This window comes from Rhinichthys klamathensis, unplaced genomic scaffold (assembly GCF_029890125.1).
Source record: "Rhinichthys klamathensis goyatoka isolate OS25496 unplaced genomic scaffold, OSU_Roscu_1.1 h1tg000616l_1, whole genome shotgun sequence".
NCBI lineage: Eukaryota > Metazoa > Chordata > Actinopteri > Cypriniformes > Leuciscidae > Rhinichthys > Rhinichthys klamathensis.
In genome coordinates, this window is record NW_026607068.1 from 339861 (window position 1) to 360481 (window position 20621).

The 20621-nt window shown below is 39.2% G+C and overlaps 1 protein-coding gene across 2 annotated transcripts in view; it reads left to right on the plus strand.

Moving 5' to 3' along the window:
* The first annotated feature begins 40 nt into the window (after window positions 1–40).
* smurf2 (SMAD specific E3 ubiquitin protein ligase 2) overlaps window positions 41–20621 on the plus strand; it is a 69560-nt gene continuing 48979 nt past the window's right edge. The window contains exon 1 of one of the 2 annotated variants that reach the window (XM_056240844.1): window positions 41–470. In XM_056240844.1, coding sequence (XP_056096819.1) covers window positions 419–470 — 52 coding nt within the window. In that variant the 5' untranslated portion in view covers window positions 41–418. Of the gene's footprint in view, window positions 471–14881; window positions 15078–20621 lie in introns of those variants that run through there. The other variant, XM_056240842.1, reaches the window with a different exon arrangement.

A 20621-nucleotide genomic window follows, 5' to 3' on the forward strand; every position in this document is an offset into this window, starting at 1 on the left:
TTTTAGTGGCTGAGCAGATGCCAGACACATAACAAACCACATTTCCTCTATTCAGTCGCCTGTAGCGAATACTAGCGATACAACTTTTCCCTCAAGGTCTCCTTGGAAGGGCAGCAGAAGAACCCGAGTGCGGTTCCGTTCGTGGAAAATGCGGAGAACTTCAGGAGGTCTCTGTAAGCGGATCTTTTTAGGGAACGTCGTGGAGTTACTTTCGCAGAGGGTAGAAATACGAGCAGCACGTTAAAGCCGAGTGTATATGCATGTAGACATGGCAGGGCTGTGCACATCCGGGCCACAGGACCGTGACTCCATTATTTTCTGTTCACTGTGAAACTGGTTTTGAGAGGAACCAAAAAGCAACTCAATAGCACATTCGACTCGTTTTCAGTAATAGTCATCCTGGATAAGGGACAAGGACATGTCTAATCAAGGAGTTAGAAGAAATGGACCCGTCAAGTTGCGTTTAACAGGTAAGGAATTTGCGACATCGTACAGTTTCATCTGAAACTGGCTAGCTGGCTAACAGCTATTGCTGTAAGTCATTGTGGTGTTCAATCTTTACATGTGCAATTCCATTTAAATGCCCTCTAGTGTGTTTAATTGTAAGTTAATAAATGATGTTTTTGCTTTATGGCGAATATGTGACCGAAACTGGCGTTTTTGTAGCGTTGCGTTCTTTAGCGGGCTGGACAGCGTCATAATGAATCCTTCTATGGAGCGCGAACGCAACAATTACAATTATTATGCGTTCATTGTTTACGTTCTCTAAGTTGCGTTGCGAGTAGGCTAACCTTAATTTGCTTTTTAAAGCGAATACACGTAGCTACATGCACACGGATCTAGGGCTTTTAATAAATACTTGGCGATTGGTTCCACGAAAGATATGGCTTATTGACAAATTTCGTGTTATAATTTACTAAACGCGCACATTTAAAGTGTGTTTTTATGTAGCCAGTTACGCCAAATCCAAGATGTGGGTTTTAAGAAATCATGTTGCTTTAGTCACATTAATCCTAGTATGCAAGTGTTTAATCTCATATTGTATTTGAAATGTTTGCAGCATGTGGCACAGACATACTATTTGACCATTTACTTGTAACTAGTTAAATTTAGCAGGGATTTTTTAAAAAAAACATGTCGATTTTTTGAAAATGTACGTTACCGTGCGACAGAACCTGCATCGATTTTACATAAAAACTGTCAATAGTAAGGCGCCGCGATACGATTTTATTGTGATTAACGTTATAAATGTGTTGCGAGATGCTGAGTATTGCAATAAAATATATTGCAATTTATTTTAAACAAAAAAATCAATTGCAAATGTCCCCAAAGGAAATATTGGGGAAAAGTTTGTTTTTATGTAGGCTAATAAGTTCTCAGTCTGTTCATTTCACATCTTCATATCCATCTCCTTCATCCCTTCCTTGTACAATATTTAGTCCTTTTTCTCTTTTATATATTTATATATTTATTACAGCTTTTAAACAATAATGTTTCAATTTCAATGTATGCAAACTCAAATTCAGTGTGTTTGTTTTTACAAAACAATGGCAACAACAAAGCACAATTTAAATTATGACATGTGATTATGTGCTGAATCATATTTTTATCGTGGTTTTAGGAAATTTACATACATTTGCCATTAACAGATACTTAAAAACATAGGATGCTAGCTTATGCACTATGTTTTTTTCCATTGTGAAATAATCTACAGTCTACACAATAACACAAAACAGTTTGAATATAAAAAGAATAGCTGGCAGCTGGCTTGCAGATGTGATGTGATGGCATGTTGAATTAACACATTTATTATTCCGAGGAGTCCATGTTCAGAAATATGCAAGAACGTGCTTCCTTTACTCACAGTTCACAGTTAGCACTGATTTACCTGTACTGTTTGTGAAATTAATCTAAATGAAAGATTTCAATTTATTATCATTTCACGCACTATAAGCGTGGTTTTTACGATAAGATATGGACAGTATTCGTAATCTCGAGCTGAAATTCAGGCCATGGAAAGATCAACACTTGGCGTCCGTGTATTGAGACTGTATCCCCACGCAAAATATCATGATACTACGCTGTATTGATTTTAGAAAACAGACGCAGAGGTTGTGTAGTTTCTGCTCCACATGTGAGTAACATTGGTTTTGCTATGTTTCACAGGACCAAGATCTGCTGTTGTTGTAATGTTAGCTCTAGTAACTGGACAGTTTTGTGTCATTATTTGTCTGGAGCTGCTGGCAACTAACAAGCGACTCTTGCTTGTATGCTGTTTGTTCGCCATATTCGCTTTATTTTTCATGTAGCATTATTTTGCTTCGCTTCAGATAAATAGACATCCACTCTTGCATTGCGTGTTTGTGCACTTTGGGAGTGGAGCAATGAAGGGAGGGGCGTCTTTGTTTGGGTTGATTGATTTCAATATCAATATATACACTCACCGGCCACTTTATTAGGTACACCTGTCCAACTGCTCGTTAACACTTAATTTCTAAGCAGCCAATCACATGGCGGCAACTCAGTGCATTTAGGCATGTAGACATGTTCAAGACAATCTCCTGCAGTTCAAACCGAGCATCAGTATGGGGAAGAAAGTTGATTTGAGTGACTTTGAACGTGGCATGATTGTTGGTGCCAGAAGGGCTGGTCTGAGTATTTCAGAAACTGCTAATCTACTGGGATTTTCACGCACAACCATCTCTAGGGTTTACAGAGAATGGTCCGAAAAAGAAAAAACATCCAGTGAGCGGCAGTTCTGTGGGCGGAAATGCCTTGTTGATGCCAGAGGTCAGAGGAGAATGGCCAGACTGGTTCGAGCTGATAGAAGGGCAACAGTGACTGAAATAACCACTCGTTACAACCGAGGTATGCAGCAAAGCATTTGTGAAGCCACAACACGCACAACCTTGAGGCGGATGGGCTACAACAGCAGAAGACTCCACCGGGTACCACTCATCTCCACTACAAATAGGAAAAAGAGGCTACAATTTGCAAGAGCTCACCAAAATTGAACAGTTGAAGACTGGAAAAATGTTGCCTGGTCTGATGAGTCTCGATTTCTGTTGAGACATTCAGATGTTAGAGTCAGAATTTGGCGTAAACAGAATGAGAACATGGAACCATCATGCCTTGTTACCACTGTGCAGGCTGGTGGTGGTGGTGTAATGGTGTGGGGGATGTTTTCCTGGCACACTTTAGGCCCCTTAGTGCCAATTGGGCATCGTTTAAATGCCACGGCCTACCTGAGCATTGTTTCTGACCATGTCCATCCCTTTATGGCCACCATGTACCCATCCTCTGATGGCTACTTCCACCATGTCACAAAGCTCTAATCATTTCAAATTGGTTTCTTGAACATGACAATGAGTTCACTGTACTAAAATGGCCTCCACAGTCACCAGATCTCAACCCAATAGAGCATCTTTGGGATGTGGTGGAACGGGAGATTCGCATCATGGATGTGCAGCCGACAAATCTGCGGCAACTGTGTGATGCCATCATGTCAATATGGACCAAACTCCCTGAGGAATGCTTCCAGCACCTTGTTGAATCTATGCCACGAAGAATTGAGGCAGTTCTGAAGGCAAAAGGGGGTCCAACCCGTTACTAGCATGGGGTACCTAATAAAGTGGCCGGTGAGTGTATATTGGGATATCTCAATAACATATTGGGATATGTTTCTCAGAAATCGCTTACTGCACCTTTAATATAGCCTAGATCTACTGATGAATGGCAACATTTTGTTCCAAATCTTTGCCTCGAGCTTTGTCCACTTGTAACCTGAGATATTGTAGACTTTTTTTTAATTCAAAATATTTTCTTTATTTTTTATTATTAAAATATCCATAATTCTTATGCTTTTATTGTTGTACTCTAATTTATCATTGTGTTAATATAACATTTTTAAACCTAAATCTTGAATAAACTGTCAGTTGTCAGTTTATCGATAATTTGTGGAAGCTATAATTCTTTACAATACCAGCAATGTTCCCCTGAACTACAGATTTCACTTAGCTAAATTAAAATATTAGAGATATTTAAAATATTTTAACAACCATTACGATTGTTTTTTTTTAAATCTCCAATGAGATCATTTGTAATCATTGTTTTATTTATATTTATGACAATAATAAATAGCTTAATCATTTGACTACAACAATAAAGACATAAAATGCATTATGAATATTTTTGTAATGGGTGCCTACCTATATGTTTATTTGGCCTATGTCACTGTTCATTTTAAAATCGTACTCATGTCTCACGTCAGAATGAATGGCTGTCGCATAAAAGATGAGTAATTTATGCAAACAAAAAGTAAGTTGTGTTTCCTGTGAGCACTGCTGTTTCCTGTTGAACTCTTGGTTGTGTTGTTGAGTGGCCTTCTTCGAGGACCCACCAAATGGCGATGAAACCCGATGTTGAAGAACCAAAAATGTGAATATCGGTGAAAAAAATGTGGTCAACCTTAATATCAGTCTGTCTCTTTAAAAGTTTCTGTTCATGACCTCAGGGAATGCTTTCCACAATGAAGTATACTGTGCAGTGAAATCAACCTCCAAGTATGCAGCAGGATGTTGTAGTATTCATCATGACCCAGCAGTGTGGTTGTGGGAGGAAGCAGCAGTCTGTGAGACTGGAAGATTCATCTGTGGGGCTGTGGAGATGTCTGGCTCTCGCATATAGAAAGAGCTCATTTTCCTCCCTGGTTGCTGTTGCACCCTTAAATGAGCTATTTTCACTGCACTGTGGGTTGAAATTAGGATAAAAAAATGTACAATGACTGTCCTGCTGTCATCTCGCAGCTTCCTACCGGTTCCCAGTGCTGCAGTATATAGGAGATTTACCTAGTTGTACCAAAGTGCAACTAATTTTTCAGGAATCAAGACGTCCTCTTTGGTTGAAATCGTTTTAATGTCTCTCTGATGTGTTTTATTATGAAGATGACTTCACAGTGGCTGCTGTACATGCATACAGATTTTTTCCCATTTCAGTGGCAATGGCATCAAAGGCTGTGCATTACAGTGATTTTACCATGGTTTGCTTCACATTTTGGCTAACACCTCTAAGGTAAAATCACTGAAAAGCATAACTTCTCTTGGCTAATGGACCTTTTTCACAGACTGTCACAGAACGTTTGCACAGTTCTTAACGTCGTAAATCTAACAAAGTGTTTTCTTTTCATGACAAATATTATATTTATAACAGAAAACGAGTGTTTTTAATACGGCTGAGGGAGTCATGGCAAATTTGACGTATTTCTCTCGTCTGACCAGCGTAATCAATCTCAATATTTTTTTTATTTTTATTTTATTTTTTGCTATTGGAGCAATTAGGAATGCAAAGATTGTATGTCTACTAGTTTCCGTTCATCACTATAGAAGTCTACCCAACAATGACAACTTCTGCTTCTGAGAACCCCAGGGATATGTGGGGTTCATGGCTTTAATGGATTATTATTGCCCGATTTGTTTAAATTGTGATTCATGAGCCCACTTTTAAGGATAACCACTTCCTAGTGATCTTACTTCCTTCATGACTTTGTACAATTTAGTCATTTTCATTTTGCTTTATTAAAAGGTAGGGCTGCCCCCCTAATAGTTGAGTGAATGTTAGTCGACAAGAGGCAGTTTAGTCAATAAAATTTGAATCAGTCAGTTACACACCAGGAAAGTCCAATAGTTCACTTGCTTTGGTCCTGGCCAATTTTTTTTTTTTTTTTGGTACGGTTCGCTTTCACACTGCTCTTTTTGCAAGTGAACCAAAATGTGTAAACGAAACCACACGTGTGCTAAGGTCGTCCATTCATTGGACAAGGATTCTCAAGTAGGGAAATCAGGAAGTGCAAAAAAGGCGTAACGTAAATTAACGCAGCATCATCCTTGTGTTGTAACTATCGTTACATTATATGAACTGCAAATGCTTTTTTTTGCATCTATGCGCGATTAGACTAAAGAGAACGCTCTGTATGTGAATGTCCTGATGCACACACTCATTCATTCATTCCAATCCAATGATACACACACGACGCGCAGAAAGACACGCAACAGATGTAATGTAGTAGGCTACAACAGATCACTTTCCCATAACGCAACTCCGACTACGGAAGCCTTTTAACTCAAAGGCGCAGTGCTTTCTTGCAATTGGGTCGGCTCATGTTCACACCGCAAACGAACCGTACCAGAGTTCGTTTGGAACTGTACCGAGACCACCTCTTCAGCTGGGTCTCGGTTCGGTTGTTTGGTCCGCACCCGAGTTCGATTGCTGTATTCACACCTGCTCAAAAGGTCCGCACCAAGGGGGGAAACGAACTAGAGTTCGATTCAATCGAACCAAACAAGGCAGGTGTGAATACACCCTAAGTCACAGAAAAAAAAAGCCATTAAAACGGCTGGTCCATGTGGTAATTATGTCGAGCAAAAGGGCATGTCATTCATCGACCTCAAACGTGGCTTATCATTTGAAATATGTAAGTAGTGGCCAAATGTTAGCCACTTAACATCTATCTAACTATCTAGATAAATGTGCGCTATAATTTGAGGCATATCGAAGTGTTTGTGCGGAGTGTGGAAGCAAAATTAGTACAGCGCTTACTGCATGTTTACCTTAACATTTATTTATCTCAATAGACGCATCCAGTATACTGTGCAGATGAGAGTCAGCGTCATAATCACTACTTGATGCATGTGCTTGAGCGCTTCATTTATATTTTAAATGCAAGCATAAACACACACACACAAAAAAAAATCCCCATAATACACTATAAAAGTGACTTCTGAAGCCATTCAATAGCTTTGAAAGAAATTTAAGTCATCATTTGCAGAAAGTCTTACTTTACAGCCGTAGTCATAATTCACTTTAAATGGAAAAGAGCAGATTAGACATTTTCCAATAAATATCTTCTTTTGTGCTCAACAGAAGAAAGAAAGTCATACTGGTTTGAGAAACAAATCTGAGAGCTTTCTATCCCTACATTTGACAGCTACGCAACTGAAACTTCAAAAAGTTCATAAAGAGATTGATCTGTTTCTGAAGAGACTCGATTGCTTTAATGAACAGATTGAATTTAGGCTTTTATTCCCATTTTATTATGCTTTCGATCTGATACCAAGTACTATCAAGGACAATACCACTACTGATGATAAAGCTATTAAATGGAATTTTTTTAGCATTTTCTGAGGACAAAATGGGTAGCCTAATTATTGCCATTTACCATTATATTTTAAACTTGAAAGCTACTCTTTATAAATTTAATAGACCAAAAATAGGTCAAAATGATCAATGTCCATTATTATTTTACATTAGAGAAATGAAAATGAATAGGTAAAAAATTGCTAATAATTGTAATGGCTCTAAAAATAGGCTTTATTGGCTTTAAGCCCAATACAATTCCTTTTTCTTAATACTTATACTTAATATAGACAGGTTTTGTGACTTTCACCCATATACATTGATATATTATTGAAATGTTCATACACCATTGGGAATATTCGGAATTAAAGAAGAACTCTGGATGAATTATAGTAATGAGATTAAGTGAGATTTTACATTTTAATGATTCTCGTCTATTGCAGCTATGCTGTAGCAGACAAACACAGCTGTATTTACATGCACTTTTTTAAATGTGTACTTTCCCTATGGTGCCTTTGTACAACTGGCAAACAGGACTACAGATGAAAATTAGCCCTTGGCTAACTCTGGCATGTTACAGGTGTACTGTTGTTAATATGCATTGTCCTGGTAAATTAAAAAAATTAAAAAATAATGAGAATTTGAGGGGAACATGTATGTTTAATCATCATCAAAATAATTTTACAATGTATGGCTCAAATTTCTTTATGCGAAATACAATAACTTTTTTTTCTTTTGATTGTGAAAAGTCTGAAGACTCTTGTCTTACAGATATAGAAGATGCAGTAAAGGACTTATAACAAGGATGAAAAGTTGTCATATCCACACAGCTGAGGATTCCATATGCAATTCCCTTAAGTTATCCATCATGTCTCTCATACATTTGATGTGACTAACTTTGCCATCAATAATAATATTATTATTATCAAATATTTATGCCAGGGAAATGCCCTTCATCTCACTGTCTCATCTCATCCTGCTGTCAGGCATCTACACGCTCTTTTGCGTAAATAGGATCCTTGTATTGTTATTCTCAGACTGTATAGAAAGATTATAAATTTAAAATAAAATGTCAATTCTATTTTCCTTCTTAATACACATTCCTTGTCATCAAAATGTAATAACCTGCTGCACCTGAAACAACGTTCCTTGTTGGCTGACATCATCAAGCACTCTTATCTTTCAACCCCTCCCCAATCAAGTCCAGCACTACTTTTTTTTTCTCATTGAATATCCTGTTTCTCTCAGAAATGTCATATTGCTAAAGTAAAATGGGTTATGTTGACTGTAAGCATGCAATGCAGTATTAGTCCAGCACGGAATTTATCATCCGGGGTTTAGGCATTGACTTAATTACAGGGAATTCAGAGTAAAGTGTTTTATTTGTTGGCATCAGACAGTTGTCCTTGTGTAATTGTGATGTAATGGTTAATGGGGAATGCCATTTCAGCCATGTGGGTCTCTCAAGACGGAACGGCTGGTAAAAACACCATGTTTAGCTGCATACGGCTGTCGACTCGGCTGCCAAATTTCCGAATTGCATTCTAGCAGAGAGTTTAAAGGGCAGGAGGGGAAAAAAACAACAAATTGAAAGCAGGCTGAAAGAAAGTGCAATAATTGCACACCATTTGTAAGCGTTTTTCTTCTTCGACTGAGAGCCCTCAAATGATTGAAATTGTTCCACCGATTAATAGACTGAGACTGGATTTCCTGTTGGTTCAGCTGCTCTGCTGGAAGGCGAAGGCCGAGACGGCGGGTTGTGCTTACAAGCCACTGCATCTGAACTGTAACGGCCAGATAACCAGGACAGCTGCGACAGAAACGCAGACGCAGGCTGTTTAAATAAGAGACCCAACTGCACTAACTGCTGCACTGTGCAATACTTCAGACCAGGTGTGAAGATGTTAGAAGCGTTTAGATGTGTTTTTTTCATGTCCCTGAGCAATAATGCTGTCTGTTTTTTTTTTTTTTTTTTTTTTTTTAAACCTTGATTGACCAGATTGGACTGGGGGAAATGTGATCCAGGATCAGAAACTGGCTTGTGGTCCGATGCCAGCTGAGACAAGTCTGCGTATGAATTCCACCGCATGTCTGGCTGAAAATGGAAACATTTGGCTAGACATTCCTCATTAGCACTGTTTAATTCTGTAGATCAAGAACAGCTTTCAAGAAACTTCACATGGTTTTGTGGTCAGGCGGGACGATTTTTAATGGTAAACATTTGGATGTTTAACTTGTATATCTGTGCTTAGGGACTCTGGACTTTTCTGGTCGTTCTTTGTTACAGGCTATAGGCCTCAATTTCTTTTCATTTTTCTCTTTTTGCTGTCTCGCCCTGGTTGTTTGTGTCAATATTAGAGGAGACCAGTCCAGCTTGTGGAGAAAGAACCACCTTATTGTGTCAATATTATATATTTTAGCTCTTCATTTTGTTTGTGTACATAATAGCTTTGATCTTACAGTGGCAGAAAAAAAACTTATTTTAATTATGCGTTCAGCGAGTTTGCCGAATTCGATCTGGTTGACACATTTGCTGCTCCTGCTGTATGGTGCAGACTCAGAGCAGAAGCTTTCAGTTTATAATTGTAGTGTAAGTAATGTAATAGGTGTTCGGCCAAACATCATTTAACACTGGTAACACAGACTATCGCTGCAAGCCTGATGTAAGTCTGGACTTTAGTAGGTCCAGACGAGCTGGTATCATAAGTACACCCAGGTTATTTTAAAGGGATACTCCACCGTTTTTTCATATTAAACTATGTTATTCCCTTAACTAAGACGAGTTGATGCATACCTCTCTTGTCTCAGTGCGTGCACTAAATCGCTCTGTCTTGCGGTGAAACTTTGTTAGCACTTAGCTTAGCCCAGTTCATTCATTAGGATCCAAGCAGAGAAGCGATCAAACACCTCCACGTTTTCCCTATTTAAAAACAGTTACACGAGTAGTGTAACTCGACCAAGAATGGTGACACAAAATAAAACGTTGCGCTTTTCTAAGCGTGTAAAATGGATAACTAAAATGTATGGCGGAATATCATAGCAAGTGCTTGGGAGCACTTCGACCCGGCGCAGTAATATTATCACTCCTGAAAAATCCTCTCCCCCTCTCCCTCATATATAGAGGGATATATATATACCCTCTCCCTCATCTCCCTCTCCGGAGTGATGATATTACTGTGCCGAGTCGAAGTGCTCCCAAGCACTCCTATCCCTTTAAGGTGACAATTTGCCCAATCCCGCCCTCGGTCTAGTACAAGTTTGACACCCGTGCTTTAACCTATGACAAACATCATGCCAACTAATGTAAGCACACTTAATCTAATTGTCTGTGTTTGACAGCAAAGTTTGTGACCTCTGCCTGATCTCTTAAAGGTGCAGTGTGTTATTTCTCAAAGTCGTTGAACATTGTTGATATTTGAAATTAACCCAAACAAACACACCCCTTTCTTCATTGCTCCGCCTCCAAAGCTCACCCTCCAACCATAACCACCCTGCTCCGAGTTGGCCTTGAACCGCGATCGCTGACATTCGAGGTGGGTGCACTAACAAGGACACTAAACAGTAAACACCGCATTCTCTAGCAGTCTTCAGCATACACAACTCTCACTAGCTAGCCTCCATTACACACGCAATACAAGAGTGAGCTTTTCTCTTTTGTAATGTCTCTCAGCCATTTCTCTTTCTACAGTCTTTCTTTAAATCTCCCTCTTGTTCGTTCTCTCTCCTCCACCGTCATTCGCCCCCTAATGGCTACACGTTTGTTGTTGTGTCGGTCCGACCAACTTTCAAACGGCGTTTTTCAAATATCGCTTACCCCACCTATAACATGTCTGGTTCTCATCTAATATTTTGACCTACAGCTGTGTTGGAGGTCACATTATTGATTTGTTTGGAAATATTGGCCTAATTTCATATCACAACTTTAGGGAATTTCAAGTAAAATATTTTACTGATATTAAGACTCGTTTTCAGAGAATATATTAAGATATAAGTTTCTTTTCTTACTCCGTTAACAAATTGTTCTTTTTGTTGTAAGAACAGTTTGCCAATTGTTTCCTTTAAGCACAATGTGATTACATTTTCATTTGATTTTGGGGTGACATATAAACATAATAGACAGGTTTTGTGAGTTTCATCCATGTAGTCAGTAGCTAAATGTCAATAAACTAGCTACGCAAATGCAAATGTTGCAAGTTTCTGTTTTAAGCATAAACCTCAGTAAATTAAGTCAGATTTGTGCTTAAAACAACATAATAAATTATTTGCCAATGGAGTCTAAAATATATAAATATGTTCTTTGAAAGCAATATCAACATGTTTCAGTTTAGCCAGTTGTTGGATTAGTAGTTAAAGGGTTAGTTCACCCAAAAATGAAGACTCTGTCAGTAATTACTCACCCTCATGTTGTTCCAACCCCGTAAGACTTTCGTTCATCTTCGGAACACAAATTAAAATATTTTTGATTAAATCTGAGAGCTGGATCACTCCTCCATAGGCTTCTTAAGGGATTGAAACTGGCCGGCCCAAAAGTTATGAAAGACATCGTTTAAATAGTCCAAGTGACTACAGTGGCTCAATCTTAAGTTTATCAAGCGACGAGAATACTTTTTGTGCGCAAAAAAACAACAAAAATAACGACTTTATTCAACTATTCATTTCCTTCTCTGTGGGCCTCGAGTGAGTTCACGTAGTGATATTGCGCAAAGCTTCTGTGTTGCACGTTACACGCAGGCTCACTATTGGCCGACGCTGGTCATGTGTGTGATGCGTGTGACGTACAACAGAAGCGTTGCGCAGACACTACGTGAACTCACTCGAGGCCCACAGGGAAGGAAATGAATAGTTGAATAAAGTCGTTATTTTTGTTGTTTTTTTGCGCACAAAAAGTATTCTCGTCACTTGATAAACTTAAGATTGAGCCACTGTAGTCACTCGGACTATTTTAACGATGTCTTTCATAACTTTTGGGCCGGCCAGTTTCGATCCCTTAAGAAGCCTATGGAGGAGTGATAGAGCTCTCAGATTTAATCAAAAATATCTTAATTTGTGTTCCGAAGATGAACGAAAGTCTTGCGGGGTTGGAACAACATGAGGGTGAGTAATTACTGACAGAATTTTCATTTTTGGGTGAACTAACCCTTTAACATCTTAAGACCCTAGTGCCGTTATTAGCCAATGCTGATAGTTTAAAATGGCCAAATAGTGGTCGTTTGTTGTCAATATGTTGCTCTTCTGCTCTTTCATTGTATTCATAGGATCCCTTAAAGAGCAGTGCTGTTTATAGTAGACGACACTGATGGATTGTTAGGAAAATTAACTCGGCTAAACTACATGCTGTTTATGGGTGATTCAGATGGGAAAGTACTGCTGTGTTGATCAGATAGAGGTGCTTAATGGTTTACAGTTGGAAAAGCATGCCAGGGTTTGTCTCTAGTGGGAATTAAATTGATAAATGGCAATAGACTAAAATACACGTCTTCTTCTGACAAACAGTAGAACAAAAACTAGATTTTATTAAACCTTCCCTTCTGGAATATTTTTTTCGATTAGTCATTCACATAATACAGCTTGTGTAAAAGTGATGCAAACCTCATATTCGTCAAAAATGTTCAAACTTCTCAGATCAGACGTGAACTTTCCTCTCGCAGGTAAATTCCGGGTCCGTCCGCAGAGCCACACACAGCAGTGGTCTCGTTTGGGAACAGATCTTAATGTTTACCTGACGCAGCTCCAAGTGCACCTAGGCAATCGTCCAGGCTTCCTGAGGTCTGCGTTGTTTAGTCTGAGCCCACTACCCTAGACCTTCCTCCACCGGTGCACAACATCTTTTTCCTTTTTGTTGAAGTGTTAAAGGTCTGGGTTATATGACCTGGATCTTTGGGTTTCCCTGCCACATTTTTGAGCCATATACTTCAGGATGTTGATGTTGTCTCATTTCTGATTTTCATGACATGACTATGAGAACAAAGCGTGTAACCTTTTGCACCAGAGAGAATTATCCAAAGCTGTTTGTTTTTTTGTTAATACCGTTGTGGCAGCCAAAGGGCATTGCCGTGGGTTGGGTGGATTTAGCTTTCAATTTGGTGAAATCCTTCCTGGTGTGATTAGATGAAACAACCCACATGCCTTCATTAATTTAGGTCATCAAGTTAATCATAAGGTAAGTACACTTAAACTTTAATTCAACCTGAGTGTGAACAATCAGGCAAATATTTGTTTTCTCAAAATTGCTTGTACTCCTTCCAAAATGTTTTAGTTCAGTGAAATCTTGTTCATGGAGGTTTTGCTTCACATAAAGTATAAATGTTACCAACAGTAAAGCCCTTCAAGAAAATGTGTGCGGTCAATTTTTTTGTGGAAAACAACCACATGCTTGTCAATTATGATTTCTTCATCAAGATGGAGGAATGCCGACCTTCTTGTCTCACAGATCATGCAAATGGTTTATCTTTTTAAAATTGTTGATCAAATCTAGTTTGTTTGGGCTTTGTTGTAGTGATTCCTACATAACTTTTTTGTCCACACTTCAAAGATTTTAAGATTGAAAGTAATGATAACTTGCAATTTAGTAAATGAGTTTATTCGGTTAAAGATGTGTCTTGATTTGTCAGCCTTTTTGATTCATTAAAAGGAACCGGTTCATATGAGTTGTTTGCTCATGAATCGTACTGTGCTGGTTGGGCATTGTTTTAGGTTATGATTTAGTAAAAAAAAAACAGATTCATAAAGAGTCATTCATTTATGAATTGGACTACACTGATAGGATTTTTGTTTGTTTTTGCATGCAGCATAAAGACAACACAATAGATAAACATGTTTTCTTGCCATTATTTTGGACTAAGTTGCAATTATTCAATTCAACTGCAAACGTACATTTACAAATAATAAAAGCAGTGAAGGAAGATTACCGGTACTTTGTTGACTCAGTTAGCCTATTTGAAACTGTAGTTTGTCAATACGATTTTTTTTATGTTGTGCTTCTGCTATTTTGTGTCTCTAACAATATAGTTTTAAATGGTAAATGTACATGATTCAGACACTTTTCCACCAGGTAAATTATTCACAAAGGGTGTAAATTGTCTCCGTCATGCAAGCTTTCAGACAGTATCAGCGTAGGCCAATCCCTTGATTTGTGACCCAAAATAAATGATGCACAGTCTGAGATGCAACCACAGAAGAATTCTGGGATAGCCACTGATGGTTCTTAAGTCTCTTGTGTTTTCTTTCAGTCTTATGTGGCCTACAATTTGTGACTAAGAGTTCTCTCAGACCTCTGACTAAGAGATTGACATAGACACTGTAAAGAAGGTGGTGGACAATTGATTCCAGAACTACGATCTGATCCGGTAATGTCTTTGCATCTCCTGTAGCAATGTTCTCAAATGGTCATTTAAGTTCACCCTTGATAAGTGCACGTCTTGACTCAGATGTGAGCTCAGCCAAACAGGATGCCAAGTCGTGGCCTAATGAATGAGATACCAATCCAGTGAGTGAGAAAGCCAAACTAAATCCTTCCCTACTCACTAAAATCACGAAAGGGGGGAAACTGGAGAGTGCGGTAGCAGGAAGCGAATTCGAGATTACACCTAGCTCTCCACTAACAACGAGTCGACCTCTCCACCCTTCTCTCCTTTCCTCCGTCGTCTTTCCCGTACTGTTTTAAGAAGCTAAGTAGGAAGGAGTGGCGCAGAGAAAGGAAGCCTTTTGTTTACAGACGAACAATGCTGTGAATAAGAGCATGTGGCCCTAGAACTGGAGACAAAACATGGCTCAGACGGGCAGGGCAAGGCTGGGCCGGTCCGCAGATAGTGTGAGGGGAAGCGGGGTAAGAGAGAGAGAGACGGGGAGGAAGGAGGCCTGCATTCCAGTGAGATGCCTCAGCCTGTTTGGAGTGACTGGATTATACATTCAGAAAGTCATGGATGAACTCACAGGCAGATATTTCAGTAAGGCAAGCTTTTAGGTCATCAACCATTTTGTTCCACCACAAAAGACCCCGTGAAAACAAAATAGGAGCTTTGTGGATTTTAGTCCATGTTTGTTAGCTTTGAGGCTATCTGTATGCTAGTTCATTTATTTACTTTACACATTTTTACACTATAATATAAAAAATGTTTACAATATAATCTGAAAAAGTTGACATTATTACTGCTTTATTCATCGCAATTATTTTATTCTATTGATAACCATAGTTTATATGGTTCTACTTTGGTGGGTAGACTTTATTTCATGTAATATTTCAAACGAAAAATGTATATATGAAAATATATAGCTGCCTTTATATGTTAGAAAGGGGGTCATTATATTTGGAGGTCTGTGGCCTAAGGTTTGGAAAACCCCCTGCTCTAATGTATTGAGAAACTTGAGAAAACTTAAAGATAGATGTTCCATCTCAGATTGTATCCCAAAGTGTTAATTATCTGAACAACATTCGGTTTTAATGTGCCTTCTCTCTCACACCCCCACTTCCTCTACACTGTTGCTTTCCATTTTGCAGCTTTCACATTATTTAACCACTAACCTCTTTTTTTGTCAACCCCCAAATCTTCTCACAATTCCTTATGGACTTTCCCATTTATCAAACTCTTTTGGGGAAAGGCTCTTTTGCAGTCCAATGATGGTTGACAACTTTGTAATTGTCACCATCAATGTTTTAAGTATTGTTTGTGAGTTGTGTGGATGGGTATTAGACTTAAGTTTGGCAATTTAGGTAGATACAGTTGGAGACAGTCCATCTTTGTGCAGTATCAAATAGACATTTGTACAAACTTACATTGCTTGCACTAAACCAGTTGAGCTTGTTAGTTTTCAAAGCTTTGTAAACCTTAGGGGAACCCTTCTCAAAGGAAAGAAGGGATTTGGTGTATTGTATAGTATGGCGAATTCCCAGACATTTGTGAAGAGAATTGGAATTAGCTGAGAACAATGACCATTGTGCCGTAGTTGGCATGATTGGTGTGGTTTGACAGTGTACAAAAGTGTTTTTGACAGCTAATATTTGTCTTTTTGCTCAACTGACGGGTCCAATCATATCCACTTCACCTCTCCACTTTTCTTTCCTCTTGTTATTGTACTGTATTCACAGAAAGCATGACACAGGACTCCCAGCAAGACCATTAAAATATTGATGTGCCGCCCTGTACGTGTGATCAACTATATTGTCTTTTTCCAAAGAAAGTAGTGATCCACTTCTCAGAAAATTGTCTAGTCAATCATGAGACGTCCGCTGCACCAGACACGAAGAGTGATAACATCTCAACTTCAATGCTATTTTGAGCTCCTGTTCTGCAAGAGGGAGAGCTCACGACGGTATCTAGGTTAAAGTCAAAACGAGTTGAGTACGTCCTGTTTTTCAATTGTGTTTAAATAGTTTAGATGATAAGTTACTTGGACATGGACGTGTCTAGATGGTTACAGTTTCTCTTTCAAGAGATTTCGCAGCATGATGGTTACCGTTTAGACCTCAATTTTGGTTTCGCTGTCACGTTTGGGCTTTGTTAAATTGGGTTTCACTCTCATGGTTGCTTTCGTCTCATTTTAAGACTACTTCAAAGATGATAAAACATCAAAAAAGCAGTCCTTTCTACACTAACAGAGTCCACATGTGATTCAGAGAACAAGAATGCATGAACGTGAGTACGTGACAGAAAAAAAAAGCAGAATGGAAGAAAAGGGCCACGTGTCATGGGAATGATAATGTATGCATCCTGTAGAGCTGGAAGCTCCTCGTCTGTGGGAACGAAGGCTTTTAGAAAGTCGTTACTTTTCCAGAAGTCCTTCGAGACTTTGCGGAAGAGCAGTCCTTGAACGCTTCAGCTATTTTCGCGCTGCTTCTCGCTGTCTATCTGCAAGTTTGTTTCCCTGCCTTCATTTTATCAGTGCTTTCTGGGTTTTTTCCCCCTCATTTTCTGTGTCTCTCCATGGAGCTCTCACATCTCTGTCCTATCTTTATCTTTCAGCCATTCTTGACGCAAAGAAGGTGTTTGTGACGGACACAGATGCACATTGCAACCACTTTGTCCGGCTCTTCCAGGCCTCTTGATAAGGGCAGAACTTGACGGCTGCTGGTACTGACCGTGTCACTTCCCTTTACCGGTGTCAGACTATTCTCTGTCACCCTCAGACTGCCGCTGTCTTCTTGGCTTCTGCAGCCTAAATTAGCTACTATCTTGCCCTCTGGAGCTGAACTCACACACACAAAGCCACACACACAGTTGGACCTGAAAATGGCTTTTTTGTCTAATTCAGTGAGTCAGTTACGTTGAGTGCCCTAATCACTATGAGAAACCAGCGACTGTAACTTATTTTTTATCACTGTGTTCACTGTGTATTGTGGTACATTTCCATATATATTAATTGTTGATTAATCGTTTCACTAGATAAGACCCTTATTCCTCAGCTGGGATCGTGTAGAGCCCTTTGAAGCTGCATTGAAAACTGCAATTTAGACTGTTGTACCCCATTGAAGTCCACTATATGTAGAAAAATCCTGGAATGTTTTCCCCAAAAACCTTAATTTCTTTTCGACTGAAGAAAGAAAGACATGAACATTTTGGATGAAATGGGGCTGAGTAAATTATCAGGAAATTTTGGTTTCGAGTAGCTGATGAGATCTGACGTACTAAACTAGTGTTGCACATTTTGAAAGCGTCACAGAAACCAGTCAAACCTTTTTTTTGTTTGCTTTGAGACAGGACAGAGATAAACATTGACAGAATCTAAGCCAGGTTTTTATCTGTTGTTCGCTGCCAGTACAGCAGCGTCTTGTCTATTTATATGAGTTTGCGCGTTGATTCGCGTCGTTTCACATCTGATGAATTGATAAGCGTGTTTTGGTGGCTGTGAAACACTCCATTCATAAATTAACATCTGTGTTGGGGCAGATGCTGTTGCTCGGAGGAAAGATGTGTCAGAATTTCACTTTGCAAGTGATTCACAGCAGTTGATTTGTAGGAATGAAGATTGGCTGCATTACATGCTGCCAGTTCACTATACGTCTCGCAGAAATATTGATTTGTCAGTGCAGGAATGGTGCTTTTATGAACTAGGACTGTGCGTGAGATTAATGGTGTGTTTTGTTAACTGCTTGAGTGCATTTCAATCAAGGAATTTGGCACTGTTCCTGATCTAGGAACTTCTTCAACAATGAATAAATGACTTTAGTCAGAGGGTATGCCATATTTAAAGGGATACTTCAGGATTTAGCATTAAGCTTCGTATGAAAACCTGTAGTATTTTCGAATTACCATGCTTTCCACCCTCATATCCCCCTGAGACGAGAGATTTATGTAATTTTTGTCTGGAAAAAATCCTCCGATGACGCAAAAATCATCATTTTGCGTCATCGGAGGATTTTTTGGCCAGAGGCTAAAGACTACAGCCAGTAGTAGGGGCTGTTCCGCATCTTCTCAACTCGCCCATAGAGGGTGGGATCTCACTCACAGAATGTACACATAGTGTCAGCCATCTTTGTTTGGAAGCTAAGCTAGCAGGCTCTTGTTCTGTGGAGAAAGCTGAGTAGTAGGGGTCACCATCCTCTTTTTCCCGGACATGTCCGGCTGTTGATGTCCGGGATTCAGCTTTTGCTTTCTGCAGTCGCCATTCATTGTTTACATGCATGCACACCTTTTGTTTCAATCTAACTGAATTTGTCCGATTGGTGAATCTGAATGTAGTGTTTACACTAAACAACTGATCGGTTGATGTGCGTTTTAACATTGCAAAGAAAATTCCCGCTCCTCCGTGACAGATACGAGACCGGTACGTCTCACAGGTGTCGCTCATCGGTAACGTTAATCACGCCACCGGCCTCGCGCCATTTTCCCGTGCCCCTATCCTCGTCCTGCTCGCCACAATAAACATAATGAATGGCGACTGTAGAACGCAAAAGCCGAATCCCGGACATTTTGGGCGATCTCGAAACACATTTTCGGCCAGACCAGAGAATGTCTAATTGAAGAGAATTGGCACTGTCTGGTTACTTCCGGTTACTGGACTGGCTGCAGTAACACGTCTCTTTCCATGCGGGGGCGCTCGCAGGCGAGTGCAGAATTAATGGGAGTCTATGGGGTTTCACCCCCAGAAATCCACTTTTCTCAGGATGTAATTTTTTGTCAAGTAATTTGAAAGTTGCATTCAAAAGGGAGGGCTAAGATAATACACTCAGCTGAAAATTGCATTTTTAAGTACACTTATCTGTTCTAAAAATCCGTTCAAAAATGTGATGACGTCACATAATAGCAGAATGCTAGCCTGTTCCGGCCAACAACGGCCTAACCTGTAAGAAATCGAAAGGACATAAGTACTCGTTCATTCGACTTTTGACCTATAATCTATATTGAACTTGCGGAATCAACAATAAAATCTATGTTAATTCAACGACAAGCAGGAGAACGAGATACATTTAGCCGTTTAGCTCCATAGACTCCCATTCATTCTGCACTCGCCCGCGATCACCTCCAGTGGAATTCTAATGGAACTGCAACCAATATGATACACAATGGGGCTAATAGGAAGTGCCAAGGCTCTCCGTTAGACGGGCTCTGGCCAGACTCATCACGGAGACTCACTAGTAGCCTAGACTTGTTGTTTAACTACTGCGTGCTGTTACTTGTAGGCGTGGCCTCCTAGGGCAGCGAAGCAAGTGCATTCTGGGAGTTGTTGTCTTTCATCCACATAAGCCAAAAATACATTTTCTGGCTTTTCTCAGTCTAGAAAGCTCCAAATTCTAAAATAATTTCACATTTCTTCTACATAAATGAGCCATTTTAAATACACATTCATCTTTCCAGAGGTGAAATATCCCTTTAAAGTCAAAATTAAATTGAATTTGACATATTTACTTAAATACACTATAACTAATACGGTAATCTTTGGTCCAGGTTATCCCCCCCCCCAAAAATCATTGTTAACAAATTGAGTTTCTTTTAAAGGGATAGTTCACCCAGAAAAAGAAAATTCTGTCATCATTTACTCTCCCTCATTTCATTCCAAATCCAAACACGTAAGACTTTTCCGTTCATCTTCAGAACACAAATGAAGATCTTTTTGATGAAATCTGAGAGCTTTCTGTCCCTCCATATATGCAACTACCACTTTGACGCTTCAAAAAGTTCATAAAGAGATTGTAAACCTAATCCATATGAATTGAGCGGTTAAGTCCAAATTTTCTAAAGAGACTTGATCACTTTATGATGAACAAATTGAATTTAGGCTTTTTTTCACATAAACATTGATCAGCGAACATAAACAGAAGCTCAACCGAACTTGATGCGCTAAAATGTCCTTCGTTCCTCAGTCTCAGCTTTTAAAATTAAGTATGGTGTCTACTCCTAGTCTATTAAAAGGGCAGTTGCTACAAATACTAATTTCTACTGTGCTAATTAAGTTGTTTTCACTCACAGTATATGCTTTTTAAAATTGTGTTCTTTCAATATTTGTACTCATTCCTAAATACTCTGTCACTAGTTCTTCTAATTTGTCTCTAATAC